General features: G+C 52.8%; 1 protein-coding gene across 1 annotated transcript; it reads right to left on the minus strand.

Moving 5' to 3' along the window:
- Positions 1 to 1,985: 1,985 nt before the first annotated feature.
- Smim32 (small integral membrane protein 32) lies at positions 1,986 to 2,297 on the minus strand. The gene has a single exon (XM_038332551.1). The coding sequence runs from the start codon at positions 2,295 to 2,297 to the stop codon at positions 1,986 to 1,988; it is 312 nt and encodes a 103-aa protein (XP_038188479.1).
- Between the last annotated feature and the right edge of the window lie 16,396 nt (positions 2,298 to 18,693).

An 18,693-nucleotide genomic window follows, 5' to 3' on the forward strand; every position in this document is an offset into this window, starting at 1 on the left:
TCACAGAAGAGGCCACAGGACATAGGTTAAATAGTTCACACAAGACCATATGGCTTTTGAGAGACAAATTGGTATGTAAAGCCAGAGGGTCAGAACAGAGTAGTCTGGACTGGCTCAGCACACCACCTTCAAAACTGGCCGCTGGGGTGTAGTAGAATGCCCTTCTACACAGTATCCCCACCCCTCCCAGTCCCCAGTCCTGAGCATGTGATTTTGGTATGCCAGCTAGGGGCTTGTGGTTTGCACGTCTATACTCATGAAGTCTCTGCAGCCACATTGCCTGTGGATTAGGCTGGCTTATCCTTACCGAAGGCTTGAAGATGTTTGGCTCCGTTTGCTATAATCTACAATGCTGTGGGGTGCTTGTAGAGTGGGTTGTGCTAGCTAGAGCCTGCCGGCTTTGTGAGCAACCCCACACCTGGGAGCTTTCCTGCCACTGCCTGCCACCTCCCCGGCTTCCTAGGATAGGGGTAGGAGGCATGGTGGAGAACCCTGCCTAGTCTGCCCGAGCCTCCTGTTCGGCCATCCGAACATGTCTGAAAGCCCTTATGAATGTTGCAGAATTCCCTGTGTGTATGCATTCGGGCAGGGGCTAATGTGCTTTTCCTGCTTCTGGTTCTCAGCACTCGCACGACTCCAGCATGGTTGAGAATTAACTGGATTAATATGTCAAATTCTTCAGTAAAAATGTCTCCTAAGCTCAAGTGAAGTGAACTTTAAGCCAGTGGCTCCTGGGAGTATTTTACACGGCCATGAAAATAACTTCTTGACCTGGCATGGTAGCACACGCCTTTAATCCCAGCCCTGCAGAGGCAGAGGCAGGCAGACCTCCATGAGTTCCAAGCCAGTGCTCTGAGACCCTGTGTTAAAAACCAACCATGTACCTGGAATTAGGCTGACTGAAAATAGCCAAGGCTGTCCCCAGACCTGTCTCCTTGTCCTCCGTTCCTGTGGGGTTCTGGGGACTAACTTCTCTCTGCTTGGGAGGAAGTGCCCTCTCCCCTTTTATGACATACCTTCACCAAGCCCTGTCTCTAGTTCAGGAGCTTCAGGCCCAGAAGGCTCTGAGAGCAAAGGTGCAAGGGAAGGACCTGCCTGGCAGAGAGGGTCTCCATGGGGTCCTGTTAGAAGGGACTGATTCAGCAGGTCAGATGGCAGTTATCCCTGGAGTCTGCCAGAAAACAAAACAAAACAACCCACTTTCCAGAGCAGGTGAAATGCTGGGGAAGACCAGGAAGGAGATATGCTCAGACCCACCCTGGCAGAAGATACCTCCGGTCTAGGCCCCCTAGAGAGACCCGCTCATACTCCCTTTCTAAAATGGTGCAACTACTGATCGGTGTTCTCAGTGCTGTGTTTAATTTGGTTAGATTTTATTGTAAAAACATGATCCGTGGAGGCCTGAGGTGCAGACTCTCCCGTGCAGGACCCTACAGCTGTGACTTGCGCCTCCACTAGCTCCCTGGGCCCCTGCTCTTAAAGGAAACTAGGTACTTGAACCCGAGCTGGACACAATGAACCCTTGCATTATTTCCCGATAGGATCCCCAGGGTCAAAGAGCAAGAGGGGTGGTAGCAGCTGCAGGGAGACAGCCATAGGGCTGGGAAGCCCAGTCCGGAGAGGCAGCTCTTAGTCCCTTGCCTTGCCTGCTGCCCCTCTGTGAGCAAAGCCAGGAACTCACCAGGCAAGCCAGGCTCCTGTGTCTGGCTGAGTACTCTTCTTTCTGGATGGTTTCCTGGCAGGACCCGCTGTAGAGGGTAGAAGTAGGGACTCTACTGGGGAGTACTTTCAGGCACCTGGACCAGGACCCCACACAAACCTCAACTGCTCTCCCGCCATCACTTATTCTCCAGGTCTGAAAGGGTCTTTTAGATCTAGGCGAAGTGTCCCAGGGGCCAGCGACTCTGGAGCCCACCCTGCTCTGCTCCTGCTGGAGGCTCTGCGAGACTAAGACCAAGCGCTCCGAGGCCCTGATTCAGTCTGCTCTATACCGGCCGCGTCTTCCAGGGCGCACGGGCATCGCGCAGCGAGCGGTCGTGGGGCAGCGCAGCAAAGGCCGAGTGGCGCAGCTGGCAGCCGATGAAGAGGACGACGAGAGCCACGGATAGCAGCAGGAGGAAGAAGAGCAGCAGGTAGGTGGACAGGTCAGGCTTGGTGGCCGAGCCGTCCCGAACTCCACGCGCGGTGGCCAGTTCCAAAGGCAAAGCACCCTCTGCCTTAACTGTGGCTCCTGGGGGCAGCGCGCCGCTTCCCGCTGCCTCCGGGCCGCTGGTGGCGTTGAACACGTCTCCGTACATGATCCGCGGGTCCCGCTGATCCTGGCGGGACTACCTCACTTCTGCTGCAGACCCGCGCTGCCCAGCGCCTCCATGGCGTTCCCCTCCTGCGCACCTGAGGAGGAATCGACGTCCCGTGGGCGGGGAGATCACCGAGACCACTGGGGGGTGGGGAGGGGCGTCAAGATGTTTAGCCCAGGCTACCCCAGCACCTCAGGTGTTCCCTCTTCTGATTGTTGCTACCAGGACAGAGTCCTGAGCCCTTGGCTCATCTCGCGGTTTTTTCTGTCGCTCTTCAGCTTGAATGAGCTCCGGAGCAGTCCTGGGCTGCCGCAGCTGCTAAGGGTGCAGGTGAATGCAGCAGCAACTCTGTTGGGCTCTGCGCTGGGCTCGAGGTGCTCTGGGGTCCTCCGTTTCCCCAGTCCCGCAGCCTCGGATCCTTGTCCAGACGCCTGGTGTGTAGGGCCTGTCCTAACGCGCTCCCGCTGCTGCTGCTGCTGCTGCTGCTGCTGCGCTCCTGTCTGAGCTGGAGACTGAGCTCCTAGCGCCTTCTGTCCTGGGCGGGAGGCAGGGAGGTGACAGGATTTGCAGCACTGCCTTGAGAGAGGCTGCAAGCCAATGGATGTCCTAGGATCAGAAAGGAGGCAGCACTGGGCCTGCCTCTCATCACTCACCGAAGAGGACACTGAGGAGGGGAGAGGGAGAGAGAGGAGCCCGGCACAAGGAAGGCTGGCAGGGGAGTGGGGGTTTAATTCCTCTTCCCAGTTGCTTCTCCAAGCCTCACACCTGAGACTGAACGAGCCGGGATTTGAAGCGGGGCCATTGCACAGTAGTTCTGGCAGCTGCTGTTCATGGCTAACCACAGGTTGGATACAGGGCATAGGCTTCAGGGTTCAGGTCACCGGGACCTGTCACAGTGATGTGGCACCTCTGCCTGGAAGGATGTCACTTGCCAAGGTTGCACAAGGGGTTGTGGTGCAAGGGAGCCTGGGCTCAGCTCCTAGCTACCTTTCGAGGGGTGGGGCACAACTGATTAATGACCAGCCACAGGCCATCAGGCAGAGCACTCAATTAAGGCTGAGCTGATTACTTTTTGTCAGTTTGACACAAGCTAGAGTTATCTGGGAACCCCAAGAAGGAAACTGACTGTGGGCATGTTTGGGGGGGCGCATTTTCTTGAATAAAGACAACGTGGGAGGTGTGCTGTGCCATCCATGGGCGGGTGGTCCAGGTCGCATGAGAAAGCCGGCTGGGCTGAGCAAGCTATGGGAAGCAAGCTAGTAAGCAGTATTCTTCTATGTCATCTGCTTCTGTTTCTGCCCTGACCTCTCTCAGTGATAAACTGTGACCAGGAAGTAAGCCAAAAGAGACCCTTTCCTTCTCTGGGCAAGTCTTTCATGGTCAGAGAAGCAAACTAGAATGGGGGTGACCTGAGTCAGAGACCAAAGTACCACCAAGTGCCACCAAATACCACACCTGCCCCCTTCTGCCTTCCCTCTGTTATTATCCCCCTACCCCCAGGGTGTGTAGCCAGTTTGCATAGAGCCCCAGTGACTGGCTGCCGGTTGCTTAGGCTGGGCACACCTGAGCAAAATGGGACTGAGGAGAGGTGATTCACATGGGACCTGTGGGTGCTCAGGGTTCCACGTGAGTCGATCCCTTGCTAAGCAACCCTTGTTTGCTCTGCTGTCCCATAAAGAGGCAAAAAGAGAGCATGAGCTGACAGATCAATATCCCTGGAAAAGGCTTGGTAGCCACACCATAAGTGGGCAGTCAGTGGGACTGGGGGTGGGGGTGGCAAGTCCTGCCTTCATGCGTGAGGCGAATACCCAGTTGCCACGCTCAGCAGGCGTGGGCTGCAAGGCCGGAACCAGGCGCTGCTGGTGAGAGACACAGGACCGAAGTAGACAGTGGCCTCAGATGTGCAGGGGCAGACACTTCTTCTGATTTCACATTCTAGACGTCTCTCTCACTCCTCACCCTACTTTATCACAAGCAGCCACGTTCACATCTGTGTCTCTGCTCCTTTCTCCTCCCCACATGGAGAAGAGCCTCAGGAAAGCCTGGGCTGGCAGCTGAATGAGCCGATGGAAAGAGGAGCTAGCTCTTCCCCTCTCCCACTGAACACTGGGCTCAGCCACAGGTAGTACTGCAAGAGCGGCCACGGCGTGGCAGGTCAGAGGTCATCCCCACAAGCCCCTCTCTCCATGTCACAGAGACACCTCTTCACCCCGTCTCACTTGACTTGGTGGCCCCGAGTGCTGACTTAATAATGTGCTAAGCTGTTCCAAGGGCGTCTGTGGTCCCATGTAGGGAATTCTGGGGAGACTCCCTGGGCCAGGAGGGGGCCATGTAGAATTAGGGAACAGCAGGACTCAGCACTGCCCACGCCTGCTCGGTTGCCACCCTTGACAGCCTCCGTCCTGGCAAGCCGCACATGTGTTTAAAGGACACGGGTCCCTGGGCCTCTACGTTTGGCTACTGTTTAGACCAACAACTCACTTTTCAGATGGGAAAGCTGGCTCAGAGAGGTGCCAGAATTTATCTTCGTTAGCCCCGGACACTAGAACTGCCCCAGGGCCGCAGTAGCAGGGGCAGGTGTCACTTGCTCTGTAGGCCTGGTCTATTTTGTAGCACACTTGCATGGGAAGTGAAGTCCTACAGACATGCCAAGCCAGAACAGGCCTCCCTGGCACCTTACCCACGCAATGATCAGCCTCGGGGCTGGATGGAGGTTTGCTTCTGGGTTCTTGTGTGGCGTTAGTGAAAGACCCAGGTGGCTAGGTTTGGGGCTTGGCCTGGAACTCTCTCCCGAGCACTGGGTGGGAAGTGGTGAGGCTGACTTTGCCCATTTCTACTGAGTACCAGCCTGGCTAGTTAAGTGCCCAGGCAGGGGACTTCCTACAGCTGTGTGAGCAACTCAGGTGGGAGGTCCTAAGTGGCATCCTGGGCAGGACAACGCCTTCGGGCTGTAAAGGGAGGCTGCATAGCAGACAGATGGCTAGTCTTTCTCGGGTTGTGTCTCTAGGATGTGGCTATGAAACGTGGGTATATAAAGACGGGTTGGTGTGAAGAGAGGGTCCCTTCCCTGCAACATCGTAGGCTCATGGTGGGGGCAAAGCATCTCTGATGCTGGTCCAGGCCCCCGACACCACTTGCTCCTCCTGTCTGTGCTGCGCAAGTCCTCCCACCTGGCACTGAAGGAGCTGGACCACCAAGGCCATGCAGATGACGTCACTGAGCTGTTCTCATGGCAGAGCGGTTCTGGTAGCTGCTGTTCACGCCTCTATCCACAAACTAAGCACACATGGCCTTCAGGGTTCATCTCGCACACTGCAGCCTGCGATGGCAACACTGCTGTACCTCTGTGCCCCCCAGGTAAGAGGGCAGGACCTAGGAAAGGGGTCACTTCCAAGGTCACACAGCTGGGTTGCAGGATGAGGGAGCCTCGAATGTTATAGCCTGGGAATGTTCACCCAGTCTATAAAGCCGCATGCTGTCAAGCTGCCTTTTCTCTTGACAAAGTTGGAGGGGTACCCTGCCCCTTTGGGGGAGTCCTCTGGTATTGATGAGGAAGCCACAGTTTATTTTCTGAAAGACAGTCAGAGCCCCGAGAGGGTTGATCATGTTCCCTGCACATCCCCGGGCAGGCAATTGAACAAGCCTGTCACTGAGTAAATGCACAGATAGAGTTTGCGCAGTTTTTTGTTTTTTTTCCAAGCCAGAGTGACCTTCCATTAAGGGTGCTTTATGGACTCACACATTTAAGTCTTTGAAAGATTATAAAAGGGGGCTCCGAGGCCGCCTTTGACTGGCAGAGGTCACAGGGCTGTGTGCTCACAAAGACCTCTCTCCCATTCCGTACTTATTGAGTGGCATGTGTGCTTCTCCTGATGCCTGTGTGCAGAGACCCAAGGGAGGCGAGGTAAGGACACCCTCCTGCCTTGACCATTTGGCAGCTGTTGAGTGGAAACTAGGGGAGCATTGATGTAGTGCGCATGCGCTGCGGGACGGTTCGCGAGCCAGGAAAGGGGCTGGAGTTTTAAATACATACACACACACAGACAGAGACACGGGTCATCCTTGAAACAAGAATGCCAACTTTATTGTGCTCCAGGGAAGCTTATATGGGGATCCTTAACTGATAGCCACGCCCCAGCTCTTGGGATTTCCAGCTGTGAAACCCACCAGAATCCACTCCCCTGCCATCAGGAACTCACGAGGGTCTCGTGCTCAGAGCAGCTGCAGGCACAGGAAAGCAAGTTGTTTACTCCAGCAGGCAAAGGGTCTGAGGCAGGCAAAGAAAGTCAAGGGGCCAGGGGTCTGCAGCCCCCAACACACTGAGCCCCAGGATTTTGTAAACTTTGCTGAAACTGGTGTGGTGCATGGTGAAGCCATTTCTGTTTCTTCTAAATGTTTGGGGAATCACTATGAAACCACTAATGTCAAACAGGCTGGGGGTGAAGACACTTCCTGTGTATGTGTGTGTGGGGGTGGGCGGGTTCATAGTTCCCTTCTGAGTGATGAAGATACCCTGCTTGCAGAACATATTTTTGGTTTGGGGATTGGTTTTTATTTTTGTTTATTTATTTATTTTGGAGACAGGTGCTCTATGAGTATCCTTGGCTGTCTGGAACTCGCTCTGTAGACCAGGCTGACCTTACACTCAGATCCGCCTGCCTCTGCCTCCCGAGTGCTGGGATTAAAGGCGTGCGCCACCGCCGCCCGGCTATTTTTATTTTTATTTTAACTGCCTTTGCTCCAGCATCTGAGTCAACCTGAGGACAAAGAGGAGGTGCCATGTTTCCGGCATAGTAAACTCCCCTTCTGTGGGACCCCTCTCACATCCGCATGCCCATTCTCCCAGCCTGTTGCCTAGTCTCATTAGAAAAACGGCTTCATTTTGGAGTCTTGGGGGCATTTGTTTCATTTTCTAAAATGATCATTCTAAGCGGCAGCTAGATCATCAGCCAGTACAGTGGTTGAGATGGTAAAACAGCTAACTATTGGCAGCCATGATGATTTGGTTTCTCTGGGGGCAGCTTCAACAAGGTTGAAGTAACTGCAGAGTGACTTTTTTTTTTTTCCATCTCTTGATTTCTCTTGATTATGAAGAGAAGAAACTCCAATGTGATGTTGTTCGTGGGGACCTCTGAGAAGCTTGAGGGCCCCATGATGAATGGGGTTGTGAGGTCCAAGAAGCCACCAGACTCTGGAAAGGAGGGCCCGAGAGGAACGGTTTACGGACTAAAATGCCATCAGACAGGCCTGTGAAGAGTTCCCAAGCAAACCTGGCCCCCTGGAGTCTCTTGTGGGGCAGGATGTAGGACATGGTGGCAGTTTTGAGTTTGTTGATTCATTCATCGGAAGGCTATCGTTCTGTTGCTCAGGCTGGAGCTGGTGACCCTCTGTGGCCTGTTGAATTCTGGGAGAAGAAACAGGTGGCAGGGGCTCACTTTTCCTCAGAGATCTCCTTTCTCACCCTGGCCCCAGCCACGGCTTTTCTGTCTGCCCTTCTGCCCTTGCTGGTGTCTGAACTATGGTGAGCGCCCCCTTGTGGTCAATACCTCACCCATTTTTTTTTTTCCTTTACGTTTTGTGTTTTATTTTGTTCAAGCTGTGGTCTCTCTCACACCGTAGCCAAGCTGTCATTGAACTTGTGACTGTCCTCTTGCCTCAGCCTCCTGAGTGCTGTGAGGTTTCAGAGGCGAGCGCCTCACCCGGCTCGGTGTCACTTCTGTGGTCAGCAGTGGCAGGCCCTGGTGAACCCCAGGCTTTGGGTCCTGGCTGTGTTGACCTCCCTTTCCTATTTTTACTGAGGTAGCTTCCACCCAGGCCCAGTCTGTGTCTCCAGATGCAGAGGCCACAGCGGCTTTCTGCCTTTGCTCTTCTGAGGTCCAGTCTCAAGGTTGAGGGAAGCCTGGAGTTTGTACATTTTACAGTGACAGTAACTATACAAGGATTTATTCTCTTCTGTTTCATAAGTCCCTCCCTGGGGCCAGTGACCCTCTCTCTGCTCCAAACTGTCCCTGTCGCTGTAGTCTGAGAGGGATGGCTCTCACCTCTTTCCTTCCCCTCCACCATGGCGACGGTACTGTCCTTTCCCAAGGAAAAATAGCAGGTTATGGTGAGCTGCTGTGGGGACTGTGGCTATGGGTAGGGGCAGAAAAAGGCCCCTGACCAAGGCAAATGTGCCCGGCTCATCAAGACCTGAGGAAGGAGGCTTTCCCGTCAGCCTTGGCGGGGAGGGAGGGAGGGGGCACACAGGCTCAGGGCCTGGCTCGTGATGAAATGTGGAATTGCGCGGGTGAGAAGCTGTCCTTTAAGTGGCATTTCCAAATCTAAATCGGAAATTCCATCAGCACTGCCATTTTGTGATGAGGGGACCTTGTCCTTCCCTCGGCTCCCAGCAAGGACACCCAGGCCCCATCCTGGGAGCTCTTCTCTGGGGGTAATTTGTGGATCCCTGTATCCCAGTTCTGCCAGGGGAAGGGCTTCTCCCACTGCTGCCCAGAGGAGTCTGGGTGGCCTTGTCTGGGGCATGGCGATGTGGCCTGCATCACCCAGCCAGAGTGCTGCTTCACAGGAAAGACTTTCAGATCACACTCCCTCATAGATGGCGCTCCACAGGGAGCTCTGGAAACCAAGCAGATACTCAGGGGGAGTGAAGAGTGTTGAAGATAAGCCAAGCCATCATCCAGCCTTGGTCTGATCACCCACTAAGGCGATGATGGGCTGGGCACCAGCTATGGTCGCAGAGTCCTCCGGGGGGCCTCTTCATTATCATCAGAATCACTCGTGCTTTTAAAAGTTAATGGTCTCTGCCTTGGTTTGCTTTCTGTTGCTGTGATAACATGCTGATGGAAACCAGGAAAGAGTTTATTTGGCTTACGGATTACAACTCACAGAGGGAAGCTAAAGCAGAAACTGAGGCAGAGGCCATGGAGGAGTGCAGCTGACTGGCTGCCTCCCTGTGGCTTGCTCGGCCTGCTTTCTTATACAGCATAGGCCCACCTGCTGAAGTGAGACATTGCCGAGAGTGGGCTGAGCCTGCCCACATCAATCACTGATGAAGAAGATGCCCACAGGCCAGTCTCGTGGAGCAAGTACCTAAACTGGGGTTCCTTTTTCCCAAGTAACTAATTAATTTGTGTTACACGGACAAAAGTTCTTCTGTTCAGTCCTAGTCAAGATTCAAACCTAGTATTTGGTGCTATGGGTGGGTTGTGTAGGCGTGCGTTGTGCGCTGTGTGACTGTGTGTGTTGCAGGGGGAGGGGAGGGCAGGGCATGTGCATGCATGGTACTGGTTAAGTATGAACCAAGGCATCCCTGCGTTTGCTGACACTCAAGTTCCTTCCTGGTAGCCAGAAAGCCCTTAGACTGTTCAACATCAACCGCCCAGGGGATGGAACAACATTGTAACACTCAGTTAACAGAGAGGGTGAAATGTTGGCTAAAATGTTTCAGCTGTCACAGCATGATGAGCAAGGAAGGGCAGGGCTGTGGCCCGCAGCCCTTCTCTCCGGCATATTACCTAAACCCCCTTTTTGCAGGTCACTTTGAACATCCATACTGCCTCACCCTACTCACAGCCTTGAGTGATGGCAAAATTTCCCATCCTGAAGTTGGGAACTATTTCCCAGATCTTGGGGAGGGTACAAAGAAAAGAGAGTTGATTGGGAGATACAGGGCCCTTATATGTTGGTTGGTCTGTGAGAGGAGATTAAGGGGTTCTCTGCCTTAGGATGGCTAACAGAAAACCCAGATAGCATGGGGACTCTGGATGCACAGGAGAGAGTGCTTTTCCTACACAGATCTCTAAGACCACACAAGTCCTCAGAGACATGGCTGGCTTGCCCGAACCCCACCAGGGGTGAGGGGTCAGAATAAGTCCAAAGATGTACCTGAGAACTCAGGGATTTTAGCTGCAGCCTCTACCTGTGAAGTGGTTTGCAGACTCCCTGGTCAGTGCCTGGAGAAGAATGGGAAAGAGGTCAACTGTGTTTGAGGTATGCTTCCCATGGGACTGGGGGTCCATGTAGCAGTGGCCTGCAGAAGGGACTTCAAGGAAGCAACTGGACCTTTAGCAGCATGGTGGACGCAGGTCCAGACAGAGGGGTTCATGCATGGGAGGTCCTCTGTCTTCTACACAGACCCTGCCTAGTACAGTACCAAGGTAGTGGGTGCGGTCACTCTGAGCTGGACTGAGATGTTTGGTCCTTTCAGAAATGGAATAGAAATGCTCCAGCCAGAGATCGACTAACAAAGGAAAACCAAAACAAAACCAAACAAAAAACCCTTACATCTCGTAGCCAATTGTTCCATGTATTAAGATTTATATAAATAAGCAAAGACAACTGTTACTGAATGCCTCCTAGAAACCACCCCAGACTGGATGGATTCAGAGAGATTTTCTTTTTCTTTGAGTGCTAAGGAGTTTGGAAATTTCTCCAGCCACTGTGGTTTGTTTTTTGATGAAAATAGTATTTTAAGAAAACAGCACACACCGGAGCAGCTAAAGCAATTTGCTTTGCCACTTCCCTCCCATCTCTGGGGTACCCGTTCCTTAAGCGCTCCATCTGTGCCTCTTCTTCCGGCCCCTGCCAACCTGCAGAAGGCAAAGACTGGCACGGGCTGGTGCTGCAGGGAGAGTCTCATTGGTGATGCCAGAGACAGTTCATCATGAAGAAAAATCTTTACCCCCTATCCCCACTGGAGAGGACAGAGGGATGGATGGAGCCTTGTTCTTTAGGTTTGGGGGAGAAGTTCTTTCTCATCTGGCCATTAAGAAGTCTGGGCCAGAGGGTGACTGGGCAGGGTCTTTTTCACACCTATCCACACTACCAAATAGTCTCTCTCTCTGGCACTGTGGAACCTTTGCTCAGAGAGATTCTTCCAAACAGCAAAGGTAGCAGAGAAGCCCACTATCAGCCCTGGGCCTATTTGGAAAGAACAGTGAAGACAAAAGCTGCAGAGTTGCTATAGGTAATTCCTGCTAGGGAGGGGTGGGATGAAAATAGAAGTGGGCACAGGAGGGGGAGGTGTAGTGGGCTGGAGGGAGAAACAGGCTGATTATTAAAGACTGAATTACCTGGTCTAATTATGAATGCTCTTTAACAACATAGCTCTTGACGCAGATTGGAAGTGACTATATTTTAGTCCCCAAGAGGAGGAAAGAGTAGGTAGGGAACCAGCCATGCCCCTTACCACCTCTCTCCCGTGTGCACTGTGGTGGGGAGAGGTGTAGACCCCACCCCTGCCCAGCCTGCTAGAGTCTTCCATTCAGCTACCTCAGAGCACTATGTTAGGGATGAAACCCCCCCCCCCTCCCAGCTCCCCCGCCCCTGTCCCTCAGCTGGAGGTGGCAGAAACTTTAGAAGTTTGTTTTGCAACCCTGGCAGGTTGTATGCCTTGGTTCTGCAGCCCTGATACCCTGGCCTGAAGGTCATGTGGACTCTCCCCATGTCCTAGGGGATAAATGCCATCTCTTTAACCCTAGGGAAAGGAGAGGAAATACACACACAGCTATTCCAGCCGTAGCTAGTGTCCACGGCCCCTTTCTCATGGCTCTAGCAATGCCCTGGGTGTGGGGTGGAGGGTGGTAGGCTGAGCTGCCTGGCCCTGGCTTTTCTTTCTTTGCTGTTCCTGGTGCTTTATCCCTCGCCTTTCCTGCTCGCACACATCCTAAACCTCTTTCTAAAACTAGAGCAGCCTCACACTGGTCTGCCTAGAGACCGGGCCAGGACTGGGTCCAATTGTTTCGTCACCATCCCCTCTCGGTCAGCCTGGCAACCACGCCATCTAACGAACTGTCGTTTTATCAGTGGTCCACTCAAGGGGACACTTGCCCTACTTAGGCTCTGTTTATGAAACAGGGACAGCAAATCCCAACCTGCCCACGCCGTTGGGTTGTTGTTAGGACTAAAGGAGATAAATGATAGGAAAGTTCTCAGATGCTGTATGGAGAGCTAAGAAGGCATCATTTTCGTCTCTTGGACAACACATTGGCCGGCTCTCAACTGAATGCTTGAGATGATTCTCTTATTTTAAAAAGGTTTATTTTGGCTCACAGTTTGGAAAGTTCCAGGGCATGAATGGATGATTGATTGCGCTTTAGGAAGTGTGTCAAGTGCTCATCATGATGGGAGCATGTGGCAGAGAAAGCCACTTACAGCATGAGCTAGGAGGCCGAAGGGAAAGAGGCAGCAGCCAGGGTTCCACAAGGCCCTACGAGGACATACCCCAGTCACCTCAGGACCTCTAACTAGGCCTTAGGTCCTACCACCCCCAATAGTACCACTCTGGGGACCATGGCTTTAAAACACAGGCCTTTGGGCGGACGTTCAGTGAACTGCAGCCAACAGACATTCTTGTTTCCTTTTGCTCTGCTCTCTGTGGTGGCCACAGCTCTCGTTAGCATTCCAGGGCTCTTCTTACCTGTCCCCAGGCTCGCTCTTTTCTCTCTAGTGAGACAGCAGGCATCCATGCAGTCCTGCTAGTCTCTCACACTGCATGGGAGCTGAGCTGGAGACCGAGTGAGCTGCCTGTATCAGCCTGTTCAATGACGTATGCATCCTCCTGTCTGATGGCCAAAGCTTCATCGTGTGGCACATGTGTGTGAGCATGTGTGTGAGTGTGGGATTGTGTGTGACATGTGTGTATGAGCATGCGTGTATAAGCATATATGTGACTGTATGTGAACATGTGTGAGCATGTGTGTATGAGCGTGTGTGTGTATTGTGTGAATGTGTGTATGAGCATGTGTGTGTGTTGGTTTTACTGGTGTCTAGAAACAGGCTTCTAACTGAGGCACGACTGGATTTGGTGGGCTGGAAAGCCTAACTACAGTTTCAGTAGCGCCCGCGCATGTGGGTTTGTTGGATAACGTTAGTAGAGGCAGCAATGGAGTGTATCATTATTTGCGGATTTAGTAATGAGATTGCTTTTCCACAGACAAGTAGCCAAAAAGAGCACGGAGACAGGATACAGCTCAGTGGCAGAGTATTTGCCTCGTGTGCAGGAGACCCTGGGTTCGTTCCACAGTGCTGAGGAATGGTTCCTGGACCACCCTTCAGCTTCTTTGTTTACATTGTCTGTCACTGGGTACCATCTACCTTAAACACAAGTTCTTACATCAACAAACTCCACAAATGTATATATTATATGTATGAATGTGTGCCTTTATGAGTTTTTGTGTACCAAGTGTGTAAAGGAGCCCTTGGAGATCAGAGAACACTGAGTTCCTTGGAAGTGGAGGTGTACGAGGTCGTGAGCCATCTGATGTGACAGTTGAACTCAGGTCCTCTGTAAGAAGAGTTGTGCACGCTTAGCCACTGAGCCGTCTCCAGCCCCCATGCAACAAAGTGTTGCTTCTCAGGGCTCAGCTGGGTGGTTCTTCTGCTCTCTGGGGCTGAATTGCTTGTGGGCTGCTTTCAGTTGGGGCTCAACCAGACTGGAAGAGCCTCCCCTCCCCCGTGTTCTGAAGTTTCTCTCTGTGGTCATACTCCAATGAGGTGTGCCAACTTATTTACAACATGGCACTTGTCTTGCTGTAAGGCAAGCCCCAGTGACCATGTACTCATCAAACTATTCCTTGTGCTCTATTTGCTAATGCCTTATTGGCTAATGCAAGTCACATGGTGGGCCAGGCATGAATATGCAAAGGGATTCGTGGGATTTGAGACGTGGAAGATGTGTATCATTGGGGCCACATATGCCACAGCTCAGCACAGCCATTTCTCCCTTTTCTTCCTGAGAAGTCACCCAAACACTCCATAGAATAGATAGTACAGCAGCCACGGGAGACAGCTGAGCTTGTGGCAGTGGGACTTCTGCCTCAGAATGGTGTACATCTTTCAACTGGGACTTGGTGCTGATGTCCACCTCATGTCCTGTGTAGGACTTGCCAGAGGTCACACAAACCCAGGCTCCTCTGCCACTAGTCCTTGTGCTCCTGGCTGTGATAATGCCTCTTGCTCATTGACTGTGGGTATGACTGCCACCGAGGCCCATCTTGAAGATGAAGTCTCCAAACGTCCTCAGGTCACCTGTCTCTGCCACAAGGTGGACCTGGATGCAATCACTTGTCTGTCCCTCACCCCGCCCCACCTCTCCTCTTCCCTTCGGGTTCTATGTTGGGGCTCAGCAGTCCCAGTCTCCCCTTCAGATACCCCTTGTCTCCTCTTTAGTGGGGCAGCATGGCATCAGTGCCAAGCGGTGGGCTTGGGTCCACATCTTGTCTCTCTGGACGGTTTACCTGCGGCTACCAGTGCACACAGCTGAGTGCAGAGGACAACATTTAGTTCTGAGTTGGAATGAGATGTGCTTCTGCTAAGCTCATCTATTAGAACACTCTATCCCCTGGTGGAGCTCCAGGGAGCTGATGGAACCTGTAGGGGGTGCAGCCTTGCAGGGGAGGGAGTAAGTCCCTGGAGGCGGGCCTTGAGGCTTCATAGCCAGCCCCACTTCCTGTTCAGGGCACAGCCAGCTTTCTGCTCCTGCCACAAGGCCATGCCTTCCCTGCTGTTAGGAACTCTAGCCCTCTGGAGCCAGAAGCCAAAATAAACTCTCTCTTCCTTAAGTTGCTCTGGTCATAGTGTTTCACAGCAATAATCTGATGCACACGCTATCCTCACATGGTGTTTTATGTCTGATGCACACGCTATCCTCACGTGTTTTATATCTGATGCACACGCTATCCTCACGTGGTGTTTTATGTCTGATGCACACGCTATCACATGTGTTTTATATCTGATGCACACGCTATCCTCACATGGTGTTTTATGTCTGATGCACACACTATCCTCACATGTGTTTTTTTTTTTAGCAATTTTTTTATTTATTATGTATACAACATTCTGCCTCCACATATGCCCACACTCCAGAAGAGGGCACCAGATCTCAGTACACATGGTTGTGAGCCACCATGTGGTTGCTGGGAATTGAACTCAGGACCTCTGGAAGAGCAGCCAGTGCTCTTAACCTCTGAGCCATCTCTCCAGCCCCCCCCCCCATGTTTTATAGCTGATGCACATGCTATCCTCCTATGTCTGTGCTCTTCTGTTTTCCAGGAACCGTCCTCATGTTTCACCCCGGTGCAAGTCCTCTCCATCCTATGTTTGGACAGGAGGCAAACTGCAAGGTCGGCATTTGTGAGATGCGCTGAGAATCTGCCTGGAGTGGCTGGAAGCTCCATCCTTTCCTCCCTCTCCCAGCAACCTGAGTGCAAGTTAGATCACACACCCTTATACTGCGCTCAGAGACAGATGACAGACAGGCTCAGGAGTCCCAGGACACCAAACTCATCTTCCTCTCTGGAGTAGAACTGCTATGGAACACATGGCTTTTCTGAAGCACAGGACATTCATTGTGTTCATGCTGCTGGTGACATACGGTGACGATAATTCTGAGTGTCTGTGTGTGGAGCGGAGGAGCCAGTGAGGCGCCGATGGAATGCTCACCTTCAGCAGGGATCTGCTGGCTTGGGGACCGCTGATTTCCTTCTGCAGATTGGGAAGGCACTGGGGGATCTATTTTGCTGCTGCCTTTCTGGGATTAAGCAGTGCAGAGCTGGAACCCTGGGGCCCATTCTCTGCTGTCATTGAAGTGATCTGAAGAGTCACTTCCTCTGTTCTCTCAGGTCTGGGCATCTGCAAGATGGTGAGTCAGAGGTATGGTGGCTGTAACTCTGCTCCTGATGTCTGCACACATGAGGAGCTACAGATGTCCCCAGAATCAGTACTCAGTTGTTTTTATGTAACTCCAATAGTCGACTCCACCAGCCTGTACTTACAAAACGAGGCTGCATAGGTCCTATTTATAGCAACAGCATTACCAGCCAGAAATTGATCGTCCACAGAGTGACTACTGGTTATTTCTGGAGTGTCTGAGGTCGGACCCCACAAACAAGGGTGAGAATGTGGTCACCGTGCCTGCATCCTTTCTCACCTCTCTGCTTCACCTCCTGTGTGGCATCTCCATTTTCAGCTGTCTCCACATGGGCCAGACAGCTTTTCTAATCCTGAGGGGCCCAAATCCCCAGGCCACTGAGCAGCACTGCCAGGCCCCATGCCTCACACATTCTCCTTGAGCTTTTAACTTGGTCCCCCTTGTCCGCTCACAGTTGGTGAGCCCTAAGGAGAAACAGTGCTTGTGGACAGATTCCGGCCTTGACGTCTCAAATGGTGGAAGCTTGAAACCTAACGCAGGGAAGGGTGGGAAAGGAGTTAGGGTGACATCCAGCCAGGCTCAGGAGATCACTGAGGGGCACCTACTGCAAATCAGCTTGAGCAAAAGTGGCGGTTGTTTGACGGTGAACTAAGAAGTCCCATGTAGCAAGTCACCAGGATGGAAGAGCTGTAGGAAGCAGGGCCTCAGGGGCGGGCTTCACCCAAGGACCCACAGCTCTGCACCCACTCCTTCCTCCCTCCCCTCCTTCCTTACACCCTGCTACTCCTCTTCTCCCTCTACAGTTCCTGTCCTTGCAGACAGCCCCTCTCCACATGCCCAGGGATTGATGCATGTTCTCTTGCTCAGCATCCCTGTGGTCACATATATATGTGAAACTCAAGGCAAAACTGCAAGCTGCCCTGCTATGGGCAGCTGTTGACCGTGTGGGAAGGACTGTGCCTTTGGTTGGCTGCACTGGCATCAGGTGTTGGCTTCTGCTGGCTGGGGTGAGCGCAGTGCAGTCACTAGCCCACGACCAATGCCTGCTTTCTTGGTTTCTGCATTTGCCACATCTTACCTGATTCCTGCATGGAAACGGCATGGCTATGTTTCCCCCATTTTCTGGTTGTCAGGAGAAAGTGGGAACCATTGACATAAGCTGCTGGCCCTGCAGGTAGCTTCTGCATGTCAATTGCTCGAAGCACACACGGGCCTTTTGCCTGTCAATGTGGCTGACACTACACCAGTGGGCCATGTTTGCCCCACCTCTTTCTGATTCAGACACATGGAGGTTCTGAGATGAACACCTTTAAATTTACCTTTTGTAAGAGCACACCAAGGGCTGAAAGGGGCCCCTCCCCTTCCTCTTCCTCCTTAACCCTCGCAGGTGCAGGGCAAAGGCTAGGTGCCACAGGAAGGGCTGAGCTGTTCCTAGTTACTTCCAGTGGGCAGAGCTAGAACAGCTAAGGCCCTGATCTCTAGGGTACCAGGACACCCCTTTTCCAGCTGGGCCCCCCCTGCCTGCTACCTTGGCCTCTCCGTGGCTTCCACATCTCTCTCAGGCTGGTGGAAGGCACTTTGGGGTGTGGAGAGCCTGGAGACAGTCCATCGCCATCTCCCTCAAAGGCTTGGTCTTGTCTGAAGCTCTTTTCTCTAGACTCAAGCCTTTGGAATCAGCAGCCCTGTACCTTCAATCCCCCCACATCTTAGGGCCCTTCCTTTTCTGAAACAAAGCGAAAGCTGCTTGCTGGGGGATCCAGAGGAGACTAGTGAGTGGGTGGGTGGTGTTCCCATGGTGTGACTTTCCCAGGGTCAGTGAGGGTGGGTTAGCCTCAGGATCTTGCTGAGCCCGGAAGCCAGCTGGAAGTGGTTTCATTGAGAGCCAGGACAGAGAAAACTGGTTTATTTCTCTCCCTTTCCTGTGCCTCCTTCTCTCTAGAACTTTCTCCCTGCGAGAGGTGAAGGGAAGAGACAGACAAGAAAGGAAGGTGAGGCTGGCTGCACAGGTAGGTCAGAACTCCTTGGTGCAAGGTCTCTGCATGCCGACCCGCTTCCCTGCAGTTTGCAGGGCAGTAACGTGCCCTCGGAGGAGTGACAGTCCATGAAGCTCCTTGTTTTCAGGATGTCACAGCCTTCCTAGGCCTGCCACCTCCATGTGAGGAACTTCCCTGGAGTCAGACCTATCAGGGACCTCACTGGGAGGGGAGGAGTGCTGCCTCCTCAAGCGTGTGAGAGCAAGCATGAGAGCACGCCTGTCAGCGGCAGCAGCCCCACAGCTAATTGGGGGGTTTGTCTGGGAAATGTCAGCAGGACCTGTTGAGTCCTATTAGAAGCCATTGAGAGTGACAAATGACGGACAATCTCCATGCTTAATCTCTGCTTACCCCAGAGGCTTGATCAGGAGCCTCCCCCTGGGCAGGGAGTGGGCTCTGCCAGGGAAGGCGTTGGCAATCCTCCAGGCTAGCGGGAGCGGGGCCACATAGCGCAGCCACAGCTGGACAAAAATGCAGCTTGGGAGGGCTTGCATTTTCTGCAAATGCATGAAGCTTTTCAGGGTCTGAGGGTGCTGTCTGCAGGAACCTGAGAAATCTGGAACCTGGGAGGTCCCTGGGAGGGCTTCTCTAGGTACCACTCTTTGCTTCTAGTCCATTATGTACTGGAGACTAGTCCTGGGTCTCTCCTAGATCTTCCTTTTGGGCATAAGCAACAGATACCAAATGTACACATTAAAGTTACACGAGACAGCAT

Source organism: Arvicola amphibius, chromosome 6 (assembly GCF_903992535.2).
Source record: "Arvicola amphibius chromosome 6, mArvAmp1.2, whole genome shotgun sequence".
NCBI lineage: Eukaryota > Metazoa > Chordata > Mammalia > Rodentia > Cricetidae > Arvicola > Arvicola amphibius.

Bases quoted from the DNA above. Each gene is read 5' to 3' on its own strand.
- Smim32 (XM_038332551.1), bottom strand. From the start codon at position 2,297: ATGTACGGAGACGTGTTCAACGCCACCAGCGGCCCGGAGGCAGCGGGA.